We start from the raw sequence: 19,516 nt of genomic DNA on the forward strand, positions 1-19,516 counted from the left end.
TTTGAGGTCCATTAAGTGTAATTATACAGTAATCTCCAGGAGCCAGTAATTACCTTTATGTTCCAAAGTATCTACCACTTAAAACTCAGTGAGTTTCATGCAGGTAGGAAGCAGTTGCATGGTTTTCAGACTTCCATGTCTTGGTCTGTGGGATGGCCAGGATGGGGTCAAATTATACCATTTCAGCTGGAACTGCCTTTCAAAGGAGAGTGTTGGCAATGCTAGAGAAGGAGTGCTTCACAACTAAATCCCAGCCAGTCTCCTTGGGCTCCCTCCAGCCAACAGCAGGATTGGTACCTTCAGAGAGCTGTTCCTCCTGGGCTCCCTGCAGTGCCCCATGGCTCAAATAAATCCTTTTCTGGAGGTGCCAGCCTACCCTTGGAGAGCAAACACAGCCCACAAGGTTTCATTCAGGCTCATATGTCTTGTCCAGTTGCCAGGTTGTCAGGGCAGGTAAACTTCGCACTTGTCACTATGATCAACATATATCTTGCTTAATTTATTACACTGAAAATTAAAATTAACACCCTATAGTGTCCTTATCTCTTGCATTGATGTGCACCTTTGGCTCACAGTTTCCAATATGGGGTTCACCCCAACCATCAGACGAAGACCTAGGCCTTCCTACAGCACACTCTCCCCGCTGGTTCCAGTCACAGCATGTCCCAGTGGCAGGGAGTGCTGGCGTCCCCAGGACAAGTACCAAGGGTCCCCTGAGCCCCTCTGCACTGCATGGTGAGGGGGCTCAGAGAAAGCCCTTCCATGGCGCCCACACAACAGAAGCTGCTGTTATGTTTCTTGTCCTTCATAACACCCCATTTGGACCTGGAAAGGCTGGAAAAGTGACTCACAGTCAAAGCGCCTGGGGGTGAGTCCCAGGGAGAGGGGGCCGGGGCACTCTGGGGATGCAAAGCAGCAACACGGTCCAGCACCATGCATGGAGGGACTTGGGGGGAAGGAGTCCAGATGGCAACAGCCATGGCTTAGACTGGCTCTTGCCTGACACTGCTCCTAGCAGGGAATATTTCTCCTGCAGGAATGTGTGAGATTTTGTTTCCAGGCAGTTGCTGGATCTGCACAGTAGGAAAAATCTGTGTCCCATGTTTAACAACCAAGTTTCCATGCCTTCAAAGCACAGATACACTCAGTTGAGTTCCTACAGCCACATTAATGAATGTTTTTCCCTTCTCTGTCTTTCAGGGATCTAAACTACAATGAGCTGCTGGAATTCCCTGGGGCTATCAGGACACTGGGCCGACTGCAGGAGCTGTGAGATTTTTCTATTTATTTCTTCTCAAAAGCATTCCCCAATGGAGAACAACTAATGAAGTGTCGCGTGTGCTCTGACTTGGGGAGACCACTCGTTTCAAGCCTTTCTTTTATATTTCCCGGTCCTCTCCACCACACACATAAAACCAGTTTATCCCTTCGATTTTCATCAGCTCTAATCACCTCAACAGCAGCCTCTGCACCGCGGCTGGTGGAGGAGAAAGGGAGATCCCCCACTGAGCTTGGAGCAGGTTCCTCCTGCAGCTCTTCATTCTCATGTGGCATCCGATGAACTCAAAGTCCATCTGATCTCCAGCTACTTGTAATGTCCACTCCCCAGCTTAAGACCACAATCATGGAATTACCTGTGTTATTGTAAGGCCATGGCTTCTGCAGGCCCTGCGCCACCTCATCTGATGTCTCCCTCAGGACAAATTTATAATAGAGAATTACAAAAATTTATGACCATTTTAGTGGTTAGCTCTCTCTCCTCTAATCAGTCAGCCTGTGAGTCAGTAAAAATGGGAAACTATCCCCATGAAGGCAAAAGCCCCAAGATGAGATCAAGTTGAGTTGATGTGGATCCACAGTTCCTGTGAACCCTAAGATTGTGTCATACTGATGACAGGCTGGGGTGGGACAAAAGCAGCTGCTTTGGTGTTTATGGGAAGCTTGGAGTGAAAATCTGACACTACTTTCTTCTTTTACTGGAGGAATTTCTTGTCAAGGAGATTTCTCAGATAGATCAGATATCGTCATTACTCTGACATTCAAAATGAGAATAAAATCCTTAATCCACTTTGCAATAGCTTTTGAAATGCCCATCACTAAATAAGAGGCACATTTCAAACAGCCATCTAACTAATCACTCACACAGACTCCTCTGAGATTGAACTACCTGGGCATCACCCAGCACCAGTCTTGGTCCTTGACACAGGATCCCGTGGCTGCTTTTAATATACAGGAGATCAGACTGTGGCCACAGAGCTCTCTTCTGCTGCAAAAGCTTGCAGATAGCAATTTTCTCAAGCTTAACCAAAAATATCACAGCTAGATCTACAAATACTTTGGAAGTCCTATGGACCAATAATTCATGGTAGGCTGCACTCTGGTTTACATCTGTGGAGCTATAATGGAGACAATCCATAAAAACTGTAATTTCTGGAAGATATAAAATGTGTGTGTTGTTTGGTCCTATTTCCTGAGCTGTAAAGTGTTAAACCTTAAGTCCTTGTATTCTTGGTGAGTTCAGTGGAGTGAGATATGGAGCACCATTCCATACACAGGTAAATGCAGCAGAATGAGGGCTCTGTCCTGTCAAAGGACAGACCTTGTTCACTTGCTGGGAACTCACCTCCTCGGTTCCCATTTTATGGGTGTTTTGAAGGCTGTCTGCCTTTAAAAAGTGTTGAGGAAATAAGGTGTCTCCAAGCCTTTCTCATCCATTAACATCAAGATATTTGTTTCTCCCAACAGCGGTTTTCATAACAACAACATCAAAGCTATTCCAGAGAACGCATTTGTTGGGAATCCCCTCCTCCAAACAATGTAAGAAAATTAAACAATGTTTCCTAAATCCTTACATCCCCCTAAAAGGGGCATTTCGTGGTGTCTTTCGTTGAGATTTCTGCCAGTTGTTCAGCACAACCACAACTTGATATTTATTCTATATGGGTCAACACAAGCTGAAATTACCTCCTTCTCAGCTGCACCTCAGGTTTTTTTGCCATGGGTTCTCCTTTCCCTGCAGCTGAATTTTGCTGCAGTACTGGGACAATATATGGGTGGTCTGCATGGAAATCTTGCTGTGCATAACAGGATTTTCTAAGCCCTGGTTGACATCTGCCTGTGTTTATTCCTTGTGTTTAGACAAGCTGGTAGCCAGCTACAGTACTAGCTACATGTGTTGGGAAGCTGGGACACCAGATCATTGTGTGTTTACCCCAGACTCATGGACACAAAGTTCTGCAGATAAATGCATCCAGTTGCCAGCTCATTTCCCCTCTGACCCAGACACAGGTAGAGATTTTTGGACAGTTCTTCCCTGAACCACACTGATACTGGAAATCATGGCAAGTGACAAAAGCTCTACTTGGCCGGTCTGGGACCTAAGCTATAGAAATACCAGTATCTGGAAAGCCATGGTGACACTGGATGAAAACAGTCAAAACAAACCAACCCCATCCCCATCCATCTTCCTTGGGCACCATCTTTGGGGTTACGTGGGAGTGGGACACATCTAGAATAGTCATGTCTCTATTGGATTTGCCCACCTAAAGTCTTTCACATTTGGTGGAGGAAAGGTGCTTCTTGTAGGACATGATTCAACTCCTAAAGCTATTCTTCACTTCTTTCCACTGACTGTGATAAGTACGAAAGATGCTGGTGCTGGAAATATGTTAAGATCAGAAGAGGTGTCATCAAGTACAAGGTGTTTCCCAGCAGGTTTACAGCACTATAGCAGGTTTGAAGGAGGGCTTTGCATCTTCCTAGCCTGCCTGATTCAGCAGGATCCTAAAGGGCTCTTTCACAGCACAACACCTCATTTGTACCAGTGTTTGGCCAAAACAGGCTAGTGGGAGAGCCTGGGTTATCTGGAAAACAAGGGTTCCTCACAGGATAGCCAGCACCCATTACATAGCTCAGTACTAGTTGTTCCAAGGCTCTTGACCTGTAATATCATCTTCATGTGCAGCAGAATTCGACCAATTATTTGTTTCTTTTGCAGCCATTTTTATGACAATCCCATCCAGTTTGTTGGACAGTCTGCTTTCCAGTACTTGCCAAAGCTCCACACTCTGTAAGTTCACCAAGCACATCCTCAGAGAGGTAACACATCCAAGCTCTATGCCCTGTGAGCTGGACACCTTAGTGGCCTTCTCCCTTTCACTTTTCGAGAGCTCTTGTGCCAATAGAAGACCATGATACCAGTCTTCTGGCCAGCCCCAAAGGCAGTGAGCCAAGGAGTAGACACTGCAGATGTTTTCTACCAAGGAAGAATAATTTTTAAAAGGGCATTTTGGAGCTGACAGGCACTGGAGTCTTCTAAGTTCTCCACAGCTGCATCAGCACCAGTAAACACTGCACTGAAAAGGGCCACCATGATGTTTGCTGCTTGCTGCTCAAGCAAGCGCTGCACTGCTGTGTGGTTACCCAACACTAGGCCACTGAAGATATCTGCCTTCCTCCACAAGATGTAGAAGTGGAGGAACACATGTCCCATAACTCCAACACCATGGCACAAATAATCTTACTGGGCAGTGACTTGTGACAGTGCTTCCTTCACAAATATGGTCCCAAGCCGGCTCCAGGGCCACCACCACGTGGTGGGCACCATCTGGACCAGAATGGCTGGCCTCAACTGGCTGGCTTTTTAGCTAACCTGTTGTGGCACAGCACTAAATATTGAAGCAGAGGCAACCTCAAAATCTCTATTTATAAGCCTTACCCAGCCTCTCGTTTCAGCAACGCACACTCAGGCAAATAAAGTAAGTCCTTCAAATACCCATGCATTCAAATACCCATATGCTCCAAATACATAGACTCTGGGAGGCTTGGGTGGGATGCCCTGCTTACATTCTCCACGGTAATTGTTTGGGATTTTTTATTTAATTTGGATAGAGACCATGCCAAGAATGTCAGTGGTTGGGGGAGGGTCTGAGCTTGCCAAGCCTCCATACATAGAAATGCCCAACTCTGGCTCACTGTATCTGTGCTGCATGAAACATCTGCTCCACTGCCCATCCAGCAGTGATGCGCTGATGACAGGGGCACATTTGGATCTTGCCCATGAATCACCCCATTTGGGTGTGAGGAAGCAGATTTGCCACTGTGGCTGAAGGGACCTTGTGCAGCTGCCCTTGCTTCTACGTCCTCTGTCCACCTCACTTCACCCTCTGCTCTCTGCAGGTCACTCAACGGTGCAACGGACATCAGAGAATTCCCAGACCTTAAAGGCACCACCAGCCTAGAAGTTTTGTGAGTGGCAACTCTTTCCCTTTCACCCTGCTATTTGTGCTCTTTCTCTTTCAAGGTGGTCCAGGCTGTTTCAGCAAGGACAACTTCCACAGTGCTGTGCAGCTGGTTGTCTTCAGTTCTGCCTCTCTCTGGTCACCCACCTCTCTGCTTCGTTTCACCCCTGTGGCTCCTGAAATCAGCTTTCCTCTCTGTGAGTTGCTCTCTCGGTACTGTTGAGCATGCTCCAATCTTTTCTGATTTTTTTTTTCTTCCTTTGCTTCTGCATCTTGAAGGAACAAGCCTTTTTGGTGCACTGCTTCAGTGTGGTCTGCTCAGACACAGTGTCCCTGCCCATCCTGGGACTAGCACTGGTAGTGCAGTGCAGAAAAAATCTGCTGTGTTCATCACACATCTACCCATCCAGGCTGGGGGCTCCTGGAACTGGCCTGGTCCCATCCTCACACCACGAGACCCAGGAGATCAGGAGCCTGCAGGACATGGCTGTGTCTGGCCACCCATGGTTGTCCTCATACTGCCCAAACAGGGACCACAGCTGAGCACTCCAGCCCAAGGCCGTGCCTTGCCTTAGGGACCCAAGGACACACCATCCATCCCTCATACATGGGTTTCTGAGGCAGTTGTGGCTCCAGGCACATCCCCAGTTTGGGCAATGGGGAACTGGGATGGCAGAGCATGTCACAGAGGGCACTGCCACCTGCCTCCATGTGACCAAGGACAGCAGTGTATTCAGTACTCAGCAACATCCCAGAATTTCTTGTAGGCACATTCACCTTTGCTAGGTGCAGCAGCAGTGCCCATTTCCAAGTCAGTGTTTGTTTGTCTTCAGGTATTTCTTTATCCCATTGATATTGTCTCTCCTGCCACCATCTAGGATTGCAGGTCACGTCTGTGTGCTGGCTCTCACTAACACCATTTCTTCTCTCTCCTCCACTCCTCTAGGACCTTGACCCGAGCAGGCATCCGTTTACTGCCCAGGGGGATGTGCCAGCAGCTGCCCAGCCTCCGAATACTGTGAGTAACATGTTTCTCTCTCCTGCCTGACTTTTTAAAGAAGTGCCATTAGAAACCAAACTCTCTTCTTATCTAGCTCAGAGAGGGGACCAGCTATGGTTCTTGTTCCCATTACCTTTTTCATGCAGAAAACACCACCTTCTTAGGCACTACCTTGACTTCTGCATGTTTTTGGACTTGGCTTGCTTCATCCCAGCGTGATGCTCTGGACTCAGAAGCTCTAAGGCACATCCACATTTGCCTCCTCCTTGCTCTGCACCAGTGGGAGCTGTTTGCCTCATGCAAGGAGAGTAGAGAGGGTGCAAAGGGCAGTGGGTAAGAACAGCAGCAGCATTTCAGAGCTCCCATACAGCACAAAAGCCAGGGGTAAATCACATTTCACACAATGCTCTGCCATAATGTTGGCTTACTGCAGTAGGAGCTCCAACAAGTGCTATTATCTGTAGGAAGGAACTTGTTCACTCTCCTGGAGGTACGTCTGACCTGATGGAGACCTGCAAGGCCACATGGCCACGGCCCCTCAGGTGGTGCAGCAGTGGCAGGTCAGGGTTTTGCTCAGACTCTCTGAGATGCTTTCACTCTACCTGCTTGGAAAGGCACTGAATGACACTGAGCCGGGGGATGTGCTTTTTTCTTTAACTTAGCACATGATGAAATCAGCATCTCAGGAAAACTCCTGCATCTTCTCCAGTATCACATCCCTCATTCCTGAGATCCCCAACCTTGTCTGCAGTCAGAGACATCCACAGGAAATGAGTCATGAGCCAGATTTATACAAGTTTACAGGAGGCTTGCCTCTCATCAGTCTTTGTACAAGCAAGCTAAAAATGAAAACAAGTTTGTTCCAGGAAAGCAACAGGAGTGAATTCTTGATCACAGAAACTGGAAACAAGAGAAAAACATAAAAATAAAAGAACACAATTTGTAACTTAGCAGATCACAACATTTTGGCTCCAGCTGTCCCTGTAGGGAAGTTCTCTCATCTTTAGACATCTGGACCAATTCAATGGACATCTTGCCCCCAAAGTGTATGTATCCTTTAGAATTGCCCAGGTAATAGGGTCCCAAGTGCTCTGTTTATGTTTGCAAGTTATCAGACTGTAAACCTTTGCAGCAGAGCCTGTTCTTCATGCCTGTCTCCTCCTTGTGGGAGAGTTTTATTGGGACACCCCACCTTGTTCCTTTTTCCTCTTTTCCAGTTAATTTTACTGACATTAATTTCATTGCTTTCAGAGTTTGGAGAAAGGGTATGTGGGCCAATGTTTGTTCATGTTTACATCTCTCTAGCCTTTGTCCCCACAGAGACAGTAGTTGTTGTCACTGCTTTCTCCAACTTTGCCAGCCCCTTGGCAGTTCATCAGGTTGAAATTACAACTGTGACACGTCTGAATACAGATGATACAGTTAATGTCACATTTCTGGCATTCTACTGCTCACATCACACCGCAGATTTTCTGCAGAGACCTTGGACGGGGGTTGTAAGCTCGTATTCAAATCCCTTAGTGCTCTTGGTCATGTTGGTTTTGAACCTGGCCAGACCAAACTCCTGGACAGCCCAGGAGTCACCAAACAGGCTGGAAGAGACCCAGGCTTACAGCTTGACCTCGGTCCAGTTGCTGTTCTCCAGGTTCACCTGGTACATGCAGTGCTCCTCCGCCACCATGAGATGTGTAAGAGCCACCACAGTGACATGAGGCTGTGATGGGATGCCAGTCTTGCATGGGCACTGAGCCCAGCACACCCAGGCAAGGCAGCCTTGCCAAGCTTGAGCTCAGCGTCAACCTGATATTGTCTTGCTGCTTTTGTCCAGAGCTTCTGGGGCTCAGGGCACAGATTTGTCTTTCCTCTCATGCAGAAATAGCTGAAGCTTCCCTAAGCAGAGTTAAAGGCCCTTGATGCCACCAGTACCTTTATCCTGATGTGTCCACAATGCAGAGCTTCTGTGACTGAGGGTCTAGGAAAAAGTGACTGATGCTGCAGCTCTTTCTCCATACTGGGTGAAACCAGAGCCAAGCACAAACCATTTGCTTGATTTTTTTTCTCCCTCCTCCTCCCCACCATGAAAAACTGGTGGAGAGGGGGTTGGCAAAAATAAATAAATAATTGAAATATTTAGTAGCAACTTATTGGCAGAAAGATGGAAACTGAGTTTGGAAAGTCAGCGGAGAGGCCACATACAAAACTTTATCCTGGGGCAAATTTCCCTTGAACAGCCACAAATCCAGCTTCTGCTAGTGGGGAGAAAAGCTGATTTTAAGCATTACTCTTTACCCAGTGCATTTCAGTTTTTATAAATTCACATTAAGCTGTGCCAGGATAGGTTTTTCTCTGACTACCAGTTCACTCTGTCCTCGACACTGACATGCCACTGGGCTGTGAAGCTGGAAGCTGCTTCCTGTGAAGCAGTTTGCTGGAAATTGCTTTCAAGTAGCAGCACTTGAAAGAATGGGGACCAGGGATTTCCCCAGTCTGTAATGTCCTGTACCTTATCCCTGCCTGTGCCACAACCCCTCCCTACAACCATGGGAAGAAGCCAGGAAAGGCTGAATGGAGAGCAGGCAATTGGCAGTTGTGTTTGCTGTGCCAGGAAGGAGGCAAGGCCACTGGCTGGCTGCTCCACTGGCCAAAACCTCCCCAGGATCCGCAAGAACATCTGCAGCTTTCGTGAGGTTCCCCATCCACAACAGCAGGATGGGAGCTCTGGCACGAGCACCTCTCTGCTTTGGTGTCCTGGGCCTGGTGGGGATGGGGTTAATTCTCCCCAGGACCTAGCAGGGACACAGGTATCCCATCCCCTGTGAGCCATGCCCAGGGGCAGCCCGAGCTGCCGGGGAAGGGGAGGGACAGGCAGTGGGGGGGGACATTTTCTCGCTCCCTTGGCTGTTCTGTTAAATTGCCTTTGTCTCAATCCACGAGTTTTGCCTTTTTCTTCCGATTTTCCCCTCACGGCCGCGGCGGCGGTGGGGGCTCCGGTCTGTGCGAGCGGCTGCACATGGTCCTTTGTTGCTGTCTAAGGCCAAACCACGACATTTGGCCACAGAAAAGCAGGGCTGTGCATAGCAGAAGTTGGCACGGATGCATCTCACAGCTGACTTGGAGCTGGGGAAGAAAAGCTCACCCCAGCTGTGGAAGCGGCTCTGCCAGTCCACAGCTGGTGCTGGAGGGAGCAGGGCTGGGGCTGGTTGAGCGGATGAACCACCAAGCAACCCCTGCCTTGCTCAAAGATGCACAGAGCAAGCGTCGGGTGTGTGCAGAGCAGAGATCCCCATCGCCCGGGGTGACGGCCCTCCACAGCTGTGCAAAATGGAAGTCAGGTCCTCCCCTTCTCCGGCAATATCTGCTTTCCAAGAGAGGGCTCAGGCACACTCGCTTTCGATCTCCTAATGTTTCTGTGCTGGTCCTTCCCCTGCAGAGAGCTGTCACACAACCAAATCGAAGACCTGCCCAGTTTCCACCGATGTCAGCAGCTGGAGGAGCTGTGAGTAAAGTGATGCTCTTACTTGCTCAGGGGGAAAGGGGCTGGTTTGGGGATAGAAGCAGCTCCCAAACACAAAACTCAGCCTTCACCAAGCACTGGGAGAGTTGGGTGTTATAAATCACTCTTTGGACTGGGAGTGGACCAGAGCTCCATGTTTTGCCTATGTGTAAATATAGAACAGCAATGCATCCCATGTCCATAGGAGCATGATTCACCCAGGTTTTTTCAGAGGTCCCAACCACAGCAAACAGAAGTAGGATGTGACAGCACTGAATCTTACTTTAGTAACTCAAGTCCCAGTATGAGCTAATCAAGAGTGGAATTTATCTTTAGCATAAATGTCTTCTGCTTCAAAGAGGGGTCCCATGCCATGGGCGCAAAGCAGCTCTTACCCACACTGCTCAGGGCCAGCCCTTCCGAAGAGAAGACTGATGCCTTCCTCATGAAGCGCTTAAACTGTGTCTCCTCTGGGCCCTGGGAGGCACCTCTGTTGCTCTGAGACAGTTATTCACATTCAGTTCAGACAGTCTGGAGATCTGGCCCTACATTTAAAATCTAACAGAAGTTCTTGGCCCTTTTGAGGAAAAAAAAATAATAATAGACTGCATTATTTTTTATAGAACTCTGAAACATGGAAGAATAGATGTGTGGGAGCAGCATCCCCACAAAAATACACTGGAGAGGTTGTCCCCACCCTCAGCAGCAGCTCAGCCTGCATGGCCAGACCATATCATCCAGCCTTAGCAAAACCAGGGATCAGGACACTGTGCGAAATCACATGAAAATGAGAGTTATATACCCCTTGCTGCCTCTTCAGGAGCTCTGAGGACAAAGTTAGAGCTGGACATATTTTTATCTGAAGTATCCTCTGGAAAATATTTGAAAAAAATAGAAACGACAGCAGAAAATTTCAAACTTTCACAATTCCAAACCTGTAGTTTCACCCATTGCGCCCAAATTTCTTCTTAAAATATTTTAATAGTATTATAACTTCAGACTTATCATTAATATAAAAAGCACAGTAAATCCCTCTTTCAGACTTAAGTCAGACAGACTGTGCCTTAAATTAATATTTTCTTAAAAAAGGAGTATTTGGTCCCTTAAGCCCAAAGCTATCACTCTGTAAGCCCCACCCCCAGCTGGGAAATACCTTGGAAAAAAGTCTGGTGGTGCACGGTGGTACAGCCTGGCATGGAAACACCTCAGGTGTGCCAGTTGCTCTGCTGTAACTGCCAATGTGCAGGTTCTTAGCTGCAACACACAGGAAGTTCCTCGCAGCTAAACATCCCTGAATTCTTTTTCACAAGCTTGCTCCAATACTTCTTCCTCCCAAGCTCCACCTTTCCCACTCAGTAATCCTCCCTGAGACCCCTCAATTTGTGCACAGAGCTTCCCATGGCCTTCACTTGAAATCTTGATTAGATGTGCAAGGAATGCCATCTTGGTCACAGGGGGCATTGAGAGACCAGCAGCAGAGCAGATATGAGACCCTCACGCCTCAGGCTCTGAAGCATTAATGTGTGGACAAGTACCAGCTGGGACATTACAGCCATCATGTGCAGGTCCCTGTGTGAGAGGAGTCAAGACCATTTCTGAGCCCGAAAAGCAGGTCAGCTACCCAACAAACATCCTAGAGAGTTGTTGTAGGTAGAGCACTGGCAGCGGCTGTCTCCCTTGCAGAAGGTCACACATGGAGACACTGCTTCTGCGGGGCCGGGAATTCATGGTGGGCATTTTGCAGGAATTTTAAAAAATATTCACCATAGTTCCACACTAGGGAAAAGAAAACTGAAAAAACCAGAATGTTTCCCACAAAGTGGATGCTTGGATCAGTTCTAGGTGTCTCTGGAGGGGTATGGGGAGTGCACAGGTCAGACGGCAGAGACCGTGGCCAGCTGTTACCCTGCTCCCACCCCTACCCCAGGGAGTGCAGGAGGCTGATGGAAGGGAGACGTGCTGGGGCTGAGGCACTTTATGAAAACACCCGTGGAGGGTATGGATGGTGGGCTCAGCACATCCAAATTTTTATTCATTAAAATCTGAGATGCCTTCAGTCCTCAAAACCTCTTCATCATCACCAAGGCAAAGGGCAGCACTTTTAGTCCTTCCTGAAGGGTCACGCAGAGCACTTTGCTGACTCACTGGCTCCAAACTGTGCTCTTCTGCTCTGGACAAAGCAGTTTGCAGCCTTAGGGTGGAGCAGAGTGGGAAACCAACATGAGTTTGGAGATAATGGGGCACCTTTAACCACTGCACATCAATGGCACCATGACAGCATCAAAAGGAGAGGCCAGTTTGAGCCCTGAAGCAGTTGTGTTGCTCATCCTGTTTACCCCTTGACATGAGAGTAGGCCTCCCAAGCTTGAATGACAACTTCCACTGTGACAGTTTGCATCTGCTGCCATGGGACAAAGATCTCTACAAAGTATGAATGCTGCCTTCAACTATTTTCTCAAACCAGTCTCTGCTTTTCCAGTGGTCTCCAGCACAATAGGATCCATGAAATCAGAGCAGACACTTTTGTGCAGCTGATGGCCCTGCGCTCCATGTAAGTACTGTCTGGCGGGGGGGACATTGGGGTTTTTTGCTGGGGGAAGAGGAACTGTGAACACCCTGCCAGGCTGATGGAGAGTTCCCCAGTCCCACTCCCTCTGCCTCTGCTGGGGGGCTTTGCTGTCCAGTCCCTCTTTCACTTCCCCTTACAAAAGAACAGGGCACAGAGCTTCTCCCTAGCTTTCCTTCTGCATGCAGACACCTCCTGTAAAAAAACTTAGTACCTGCCAGGATTGCTGCTCGCACACACGGACGCTCCACACCAACACACTCCAATAACACGCTGCAACTCCTCTGTGGCACAGCACACATTTCAGACACCTGCCTCCTCCGTGCCCAGACATGGACCAGTGGCAGGGACTTACCATGGTGTGCGTGAGCTCTGGCACCCCTTTCCCTACACATGCCAGTCCTGGGCTGTGCCCTCCTGCAACATCCCTGCAGAACATCCCATTTGATTTGGGCCTGTCTCCCTACAGCCCAAAAGCATATGTTAGACATATTAAGTGCACACGGGCGTACACATATCATACACATGCACATAGCAGACAGGCGCAGTGACCTTGCAGCAGACAGCCTACTTAAGTGCTCAGCACCTTTGAGAAGCTATTAAGGCTCTACAGGACATGATTCTTCCTGTGATGTGTGGGAAGAGCCTCCAAGCCTTTATTTACCGTCCTGTTAGGAAGTGAACTGAATCACATAAAAGCTTTTTCCCCCGGCACAGCAATTGGAGTGCCATTTGACAGGCCAGTGTTTCTGGAGATCCCACAAGTGTCACATACACCATGGTTTTAACTGCACAGGAACACTCTGTGTAACACTACAGACAGGCACACAAATAAAGCATGCTGCTGCCACACTGCAGTCACACAGAGGCACAGATGACCATGTAGTCTCCAGCATTTGCCTTTGGGTATGTCCTGGATCCCTGCAGGCAGGATTCATTTCACCCAACTTTGTCTTTCTGCAGTGAGACACACACATCTGAACAGGCACCCCTGGCTCCCTTCAGAGCTGGAGACATCTGTAGATATGTAGGAGATCGCTCGTATAGTCAATCTGAGGAGAAGACACACTTCTTGATACCTGGTTCCTCTATGCTCATGACAGAGGGAGATGAGCCCTCCAGCTCAAATAGAGGCAGAGCAAGCATATTGAGGAGCCTCAGTGAGTCCTCCCCATACCAAGCCAACTGTACATGACAGGAGACACTCTAAGACTACCTTGGTTCGCCTTCTACACCGTGACCCTATCTGCCCTTGCCCAGGCACCCAGCAGCATGACCACATCAAGGGTGCTCTGGCACTAAAGCATAACCTGTCTACTGCTCTGAGGTTTATCATGTTAGCATAAAAGCTCCAAATTTACAGAAATGAACCCAAAAAGGAACCTTTCCCATTGGTATGATTAGAGGAGCTACTGGGAGGCAAACTTTTCTACCCTCTGTTAGAAACCACACAAATATAGACCCAATGTATTTACCTCCAGAAAGCTGCAATGAGACAGAACTTGCTGACAACCAAAGGGCTACAGATCCCACTTTTGTTCACACTGAAGTCCTTGTCCAGCCTGTGTCAGCAGCTCCACTGCCCTGCTCTGCACCCCTCTAACTGGCATGTCCTTTTCTTGCAGAGACCTGAGCTGGAATTATATCCAGTTTATTCACCCTGAAGCCTTTGTGACCCTGCGCTCACTCACCAAGCTGTAAGTTGTAGTGATATTTCTTTCATAGTGGGCCATGGACAGCAGGTACCTGAGGACCTCAGATGACTCCCCAAAGCTACACTTGGCATTTAGATATCAGAAGGCTGTAGTGCTGAGGCGCGTGTCTCAGCACTGGCATGTGCAGACCAAGGTTTCCTATCAGTATTAAAGGGATGGTGAAAAGTGCAGAAGGGGCCATCTTCAAGATGCTCTCATCCTCAACACTTAAGCCTTCACTTTCCGATGCTTTCATATCCACCTTAGATGCTTTATGAAAGATGAACATGATAGACCATTTCAGCAAGAGTCATCGCAGACCATCTTTGCTGGCTCTGGAGGGGTCACCAGTCCCCAGGCCATCACTAAGACTCTTGGGTATTTTGTGGCCTGGGATCTGCAGTCATGCCTGACCTACTATGGGTGAAGTGGTGGGGGAAGAGATGCATAGGGCAGATATGTGCAGAGAGGTGGGTACCACACAGAGCTTTCAGCGCAGACATTAACCTCTGCCTCTCATATTCCCCAGGGACTGAAGTATCAATCCATTTATTTCCAAAGGATCCTGGTCCGCATGCAGCACCCAGCCCCTTTTCAGGTTCACATTTGCAGGATCAAGCAAGGCAGGCAGCATGGCTCTCCAAGCATCTGCTTGGCTCAGATACCACTAGCAGCAAAACCCTGACCATGGTCTCCCTCTCTGCTTTCCCTTCATCAGGGACTTGACTGATAACCAACTGGTTACGCTGCCCCTGGACGGTTTGGGTGGACTGACCCATCTGAAGCTTCAAGGCAACCCAGCTCTCTCTGAGCCCTTCACTAAGGAGAGCTTCCCGAAAATGAGGTACTGGTGGTGTCGGCTCTTTCACTTCTGGCACCCAGCACAGCCTGTATTTGCTTATTGTGATCAGCCTCCTGTTTTCCTTGCTTATCTCATGCTTTCCTCCATCCTTTCAGGCCAATAGGTTGAGGAAGCTTCATCTGCTGCTAATGCACCTCATCTTTTAAAGTCTTCCATGGGAGAGTGGTGATGCACTTATGGGCCCACCACCCCCACCCCAAACACACACAAGCGGAAAGCATGGAGCAGGCCCAGCTCAGGGCTTCTCTCAGTGGAAAACATTCCCAGAAGCCAGTCCTAGCTAATGACATCCAGCTTTCCTTCAGTAAACTCTGTTTGTGTGGTCATGTCTTGTCTGCTATGGATTAATGAGGAGCCTGAAGGGGTCAAACTGATCAAGATGAGGCTGCAAAAGGAGGAGCACAGTGCTGCATGGCAGGTTCTGGCTCTCCTGATCCTCCCTTGGTGGTGGGGGTCCAGTGTGGCACCTGCCCTCAGGGTGAGGGGCCCATGGTCCAGATGACCCAAATTCCCCAGAGGTGAAGCCGTCTTTTGTTTGGGTCTCCCAGATAGTTCCCTTGGAGCCAAGGACACATGAGCTGATGCTCCCACTCATCTAGTACAGGATCCCAGGGCTGGAGCTTCTCAAACTCATACACCCACTGCTGGGGTCACAGGCCACTGCACCACCATTGGACTTAATAGCTCATGTCTGATGAAAAGTGTGGAGTGAGCTCCCGCTTCAGTCTGCCTCAGCAGTGGTGCATGCAGGGCTTTCTCTTCTGATTTTTTGACTCATCATAGCTGGGATCTGCTGCATGACAGTTGCCAAACAGCAGGGGATCCCAGAAGCTTCTGGAGGGTTTTCTACACCCAAGATGGCAGTCTCTTGTGCAAAGCAGGTCAAGTTCAGCATTTTCAGGAACATTCCTCCTCTAAACTAGTTCCATTAATATCTGCAGAGCTGATTTGGATTTGTACCAGAAAGACTGAATCTGCAGGAGTTGTTCATTCAGCCACACAAGGCAATGGACCCATTAACATTTCCTAAATTTTGGGGTACTGCCGTGAAATAGTTTTATTCTTGGGGCATATGTCTGGAGGAATCATCAGAGAACAGTTCTTAGCCATCCTGGGAGGATCTGCACCTCCCCATCACCTTTCAATAATAGGATTTAATTTGGAGCTTATAACAGGAAGCAAGCTTGTATACAGAGTTTCCACAGCCTCCCGGGGCTCAGCCAGAAATGTTTGGGAACTTAAAACAAAAGCATATTTTTAGAATATAGAGTTTCACCATATTTACTGATCTTGTCAGAAGACCTTAATTGCCTGGAAAACCTGAGGTCCCTTTGCCTTCATCAGCAGTGTTCCTGACTTCCAGCAAAGAAGCAGGAGTTTGCTGCCTTTGAAGAAAATGCAGCTGCTGACTGATAGCCTGGTATTTCATCCAGATGACATTCAGTTGCTGTTTAATTAACCTTGTAATACATGGTACAATTAACAACTAACAATCCTACTTTCAAGTAGAAATCAGACACATTAAAGTAACTTTCTGCACTTAGGAGAGCTGAGATTTCTCTGCCTGAGCTGGCAGGGGTGAGTCGGGCTCACGGAAGTGGAGTTTGGAGGTGCCTCTCTGAACCTCAGCAACAAGGGGGACCTTGCACTTGCCCAAGCTCTCAGGAAGCTTCTCACCTTGAACAAAAGAATGGATATCCAGAAAAAAATTACTTTTGGGTAAAAAAAAAAAAAAAGAAGACTCTACAGACACATGGCATATTGCCAGTAGGCACGGGAAAGAGAGGCTAATTCAGTCCAGGGAGAACTGCAGAAAGGTTCTTAGGAATTATCCAGGAACTTTAGTGCAGTTTCCACTGCACCGGTGTTTGACAACATCCTATTGACAGACAGTGTCTTAGGCACCAAAAGTGGGGCAGTGCAGAGACACCGTGGGGTGACTTAGGTCCATGCTCTGTCCTACATGGAGTCCTTTCCACCAGAGCAAAGTCCTGTTCCAGAGTAACCATCACATGATAGACTGGTTTTTATCACATGTGGAAATTAAGCAAAAAGTGCAAAGCAATGGAGAGTCAGGTCATGGAGGTGACACACCTAAAAGTTCTGCTTTCCCCCTTTTCAGAGTCCTCGAGGTACCTTACGCCTACCAGTGCTGTGCCTATGGAAGCTGCAGCAGCTTCTTCAAGATGTCCAACCAATGGGAGGCAGAAAACATGAGCCCTGAGGAGGACAATGCCCACAAGAGGCCCATGGAATTGTTCCCAGGTCATGCTGATAATCACTGTAAGTAAACTGGGCTGAATGGTGATCAATCCATGGGCAGGGCCATGCTGTGAGCTAGGATGCGGTCCTGCATTTGCAGGCATGGTCCCACTGCCAGCCATGGAGTTACACCTGCCTCAGGGAAGGCAGACTGATCCTTCTCCAGCTATGGTGGCCAGCTGCTGTGAATGGGCTTCAATTAGTGTCACTGGAGAGAGACCTGATCTAGTGTGTCCAAACCTTCACAATCTAACAGAAAAATCTGTAAGTCCTCAACAGCACGGACACATTTGCTAATTTGGTCTTGCTGACTGTAGAGGGAGTGCCACTGAAAGTGCCTGAGGTTACATGGAAGAGCTTCCAGGCTTGGTCATTAGACTTCTGGGCAGTACGGAGCCTTTGGTGGGATGTCAGTCTTCGTTACTACAATATACAGAGGATGGACCCTAGAATTAATCTGAATAAGAGAATGAACTCAAAGAACTGGAATGTGCAGCTGGCTGGAGGTAGAGAGACCTGTGTCTGTACTACTCCTGTGGACATACCCTGATGCTACAGCAAAGGTCAGGGGTTAGGTACGAACAAAAGGACACATTTGGGGACTATGATGAGCTCAGCACAGCACTACTCTATGCAGTGCAGAAGTGGCTCCACAGTTGAAGGTGAGCAGCACATCTTGTCCAAGAGTCAATTTATTCTGTGCTCCAAAATGCACTTCTGCATTAACCTCCCTGAAATCTGTTGCACAAGGCCAGCAGAGGAGCACGCAAAGCACAACTCTTGCACCCACAGTCTCATAGCACAACAGCAGCTTCAGGCAGGAACCTGGTGCGAGCCCTTCGTAAGGGAATCTCAGAATAACATGAAGAAAAGCATGAGCCCCTTTGCTTCCTCTGTAACTGCTGGAGAGTGGAAATAGCATTGCAGGACACAGCTTGGATGCTGTGTTTGTTTATATGTTTGTGTAAATACAGAGGCCACTTGCACTTCCGAGCTCTGAAACGCCCCCAGGGCAAAACCAGATGGTGCTGTGAGTGTGTAGGAGATGGGGAGGGGGCTGAGTCCCTGGGGAACACTCCACTCACCTGCTCCCAGGAGCAGCGCGCACCCAACCACAGTAGGGGCTCTGCAGAATCGTCTCCCACATCCTAAGCAGACAGGACGAGGTCTGGAGACGGACATTGACCCAGAGCAGCTGGACACTGCTGTGTTACAGCAGTGATGGGAGCCAGGATGACCCTGGAGACTTTAGGACACAGCCAGTGAGCGAGCCACAAGCCCTGCGTCCCTGCTCCTGCCCTGCCCCAATACTTCACAGACTGAGAATAACTGTTAACAGCGTACACAGTCCAGCCAGAGGCTAGCAAGCGTGATTCCTACCAGCACGATGTGGCTCCTGGAAGCATGGTAGACTTGGTGGTTACACTGGACAGACAGTACAGAGAAGCCATATGTTGTGGTGTTTGCTGCAGGAATTTCTTCTCGGCTGGGTCAGTTTTTCCATCATTAATGCAGCCCATACTTTAATAGTCCTTGTGTATATCGCTGCCTAGCAAATTACAGCATCCGTGAAAAGACCTGGCTTGTGGCCAGGGCCCATAGTACTGCTTACAGACCTGCACTTGCTGGGCACCAAAGCATTTGATGTCTCAAAGGACACTGTCTCCTGGCCCTCTCAGCAGACTAATCCGTACCACAGGCTCCCAGACCTCCAAGCCAGTCTCAGCCTCAAGGATTATATGTATGTTCTTGAGATATTAGGACGAGAGGGGAATGCTGACTGATTCTAAGATGTGACAGATGAGACTATTAGCAGCTCATAAAGGCTCACATTTTCGGAAGTTAAAGCACTGGGTTTGTCTCAAAATACCAAACCAGAGAGGTGCAAATACGAAAAACACAAGAACATCCTTCATTACTACGTGCAACTTTTGCACATGACTTTCATACCATTTGGCAATGCATGGTCTACCCTTGACGATAAGGGTTTTGTGATATAGCTTTTTTACTTAACTAATTTTTGCTTTCTTTCTGTCCCTGGTGCTTCCTTTGTGATGGCCACCAGTGGTATTCAGCTGTGTTAGGTGAATCTTGTAACGCTTCCTCATTAAAGAGGAAAAAACTCCCAGACATTCCTTCCATGCAAGAGATGAATTGGTCTCATTAAGAGAATAACTCAGGGCTCTACCCCTGCCAGGGACAGCCAGGCTCGTCAGGGTGCTGTGGGAGAACTTGTGAGTGGGATGAGGCACGCTTTCAGATAGCCATGTCCTCTCAGCCTTGCATAGTGCTTCCAGCAAGGGACTGAGAAGCCCTTAACAAGTCTGCAGAACCTCACAGCTGGGTAGTGAAAGGTGACTTGTCCCAGTCAGCCATGCAGGAGTGAGAAATGGGTCCTG

The 19,516-nt window shown here is 48.5% G+C and overlaps 1 protein-coding gene across 1 annotated transcript in view; it reads left to right on the plus strand.

The window, feature by feature from the left end:
- Window positions 1-19,516, plus strand: part of LGR6 (leucine-rich repeat containing G protein-coupled receptor 6) — a 151,532-nt gene that overhangs the window by 124,508 nt on the left and 7,508 nt on the right. Inside the window, exons 7-16 of the mRNA XM_014946302.1 lie at window positions 1,201-1,269; window positions 2,746-2,817; window positions 3,998-4,069; window positions 5,179-5,247; window positions 6,187-6,258; window positions 9,671-9,736; window positions 12,213-12,284; window positions 13,925-13,996; window positions 14,712-14,837; window positions 16,978-17,138. Of these exons, the coding sequence (XP_014801788.1) occupies window positions 1,201-1,269; window positions 2,746-2,817; window positions 3,998-4,069; window positions 5,179-5,247; window positions 6,187-6,258; window positions 9,671-9,736; window positions 12,213-12,284; window positions 13,925-13,996; window positions 14,712-14,837; window positions 16,978-17,138 (851 nt within the window). The remainder of the gene's footprint in view (window positions 1-1,200; window positions 1,270-2,745; window positions 2,818-3,997; window positions 4,070-5,178; window positions 5,248-6,186; window positions 6,259-9,670; window positions 9,737-12,212; window positions 12,285-13,924; window positions 13,997-14,711; window positions 14,838-16,977; window positions 17,139-19,516) is intronic.

Source organism: Calidris pugnax, unplaced genomic scaffold, assembly GCF_001431845.1.
Source record: "Calidris pugnax isolate Ruff unplaced genomic scaffold, ASM143184v1 scaffold116, whole genome shotgun sequence".
Classification (NCBI taxonomy): Eukaryota; Metazoa; Chordata; class Aves; order Charadriiformes; family Scolopacidae; genus Calidris; species Calidris pugnax.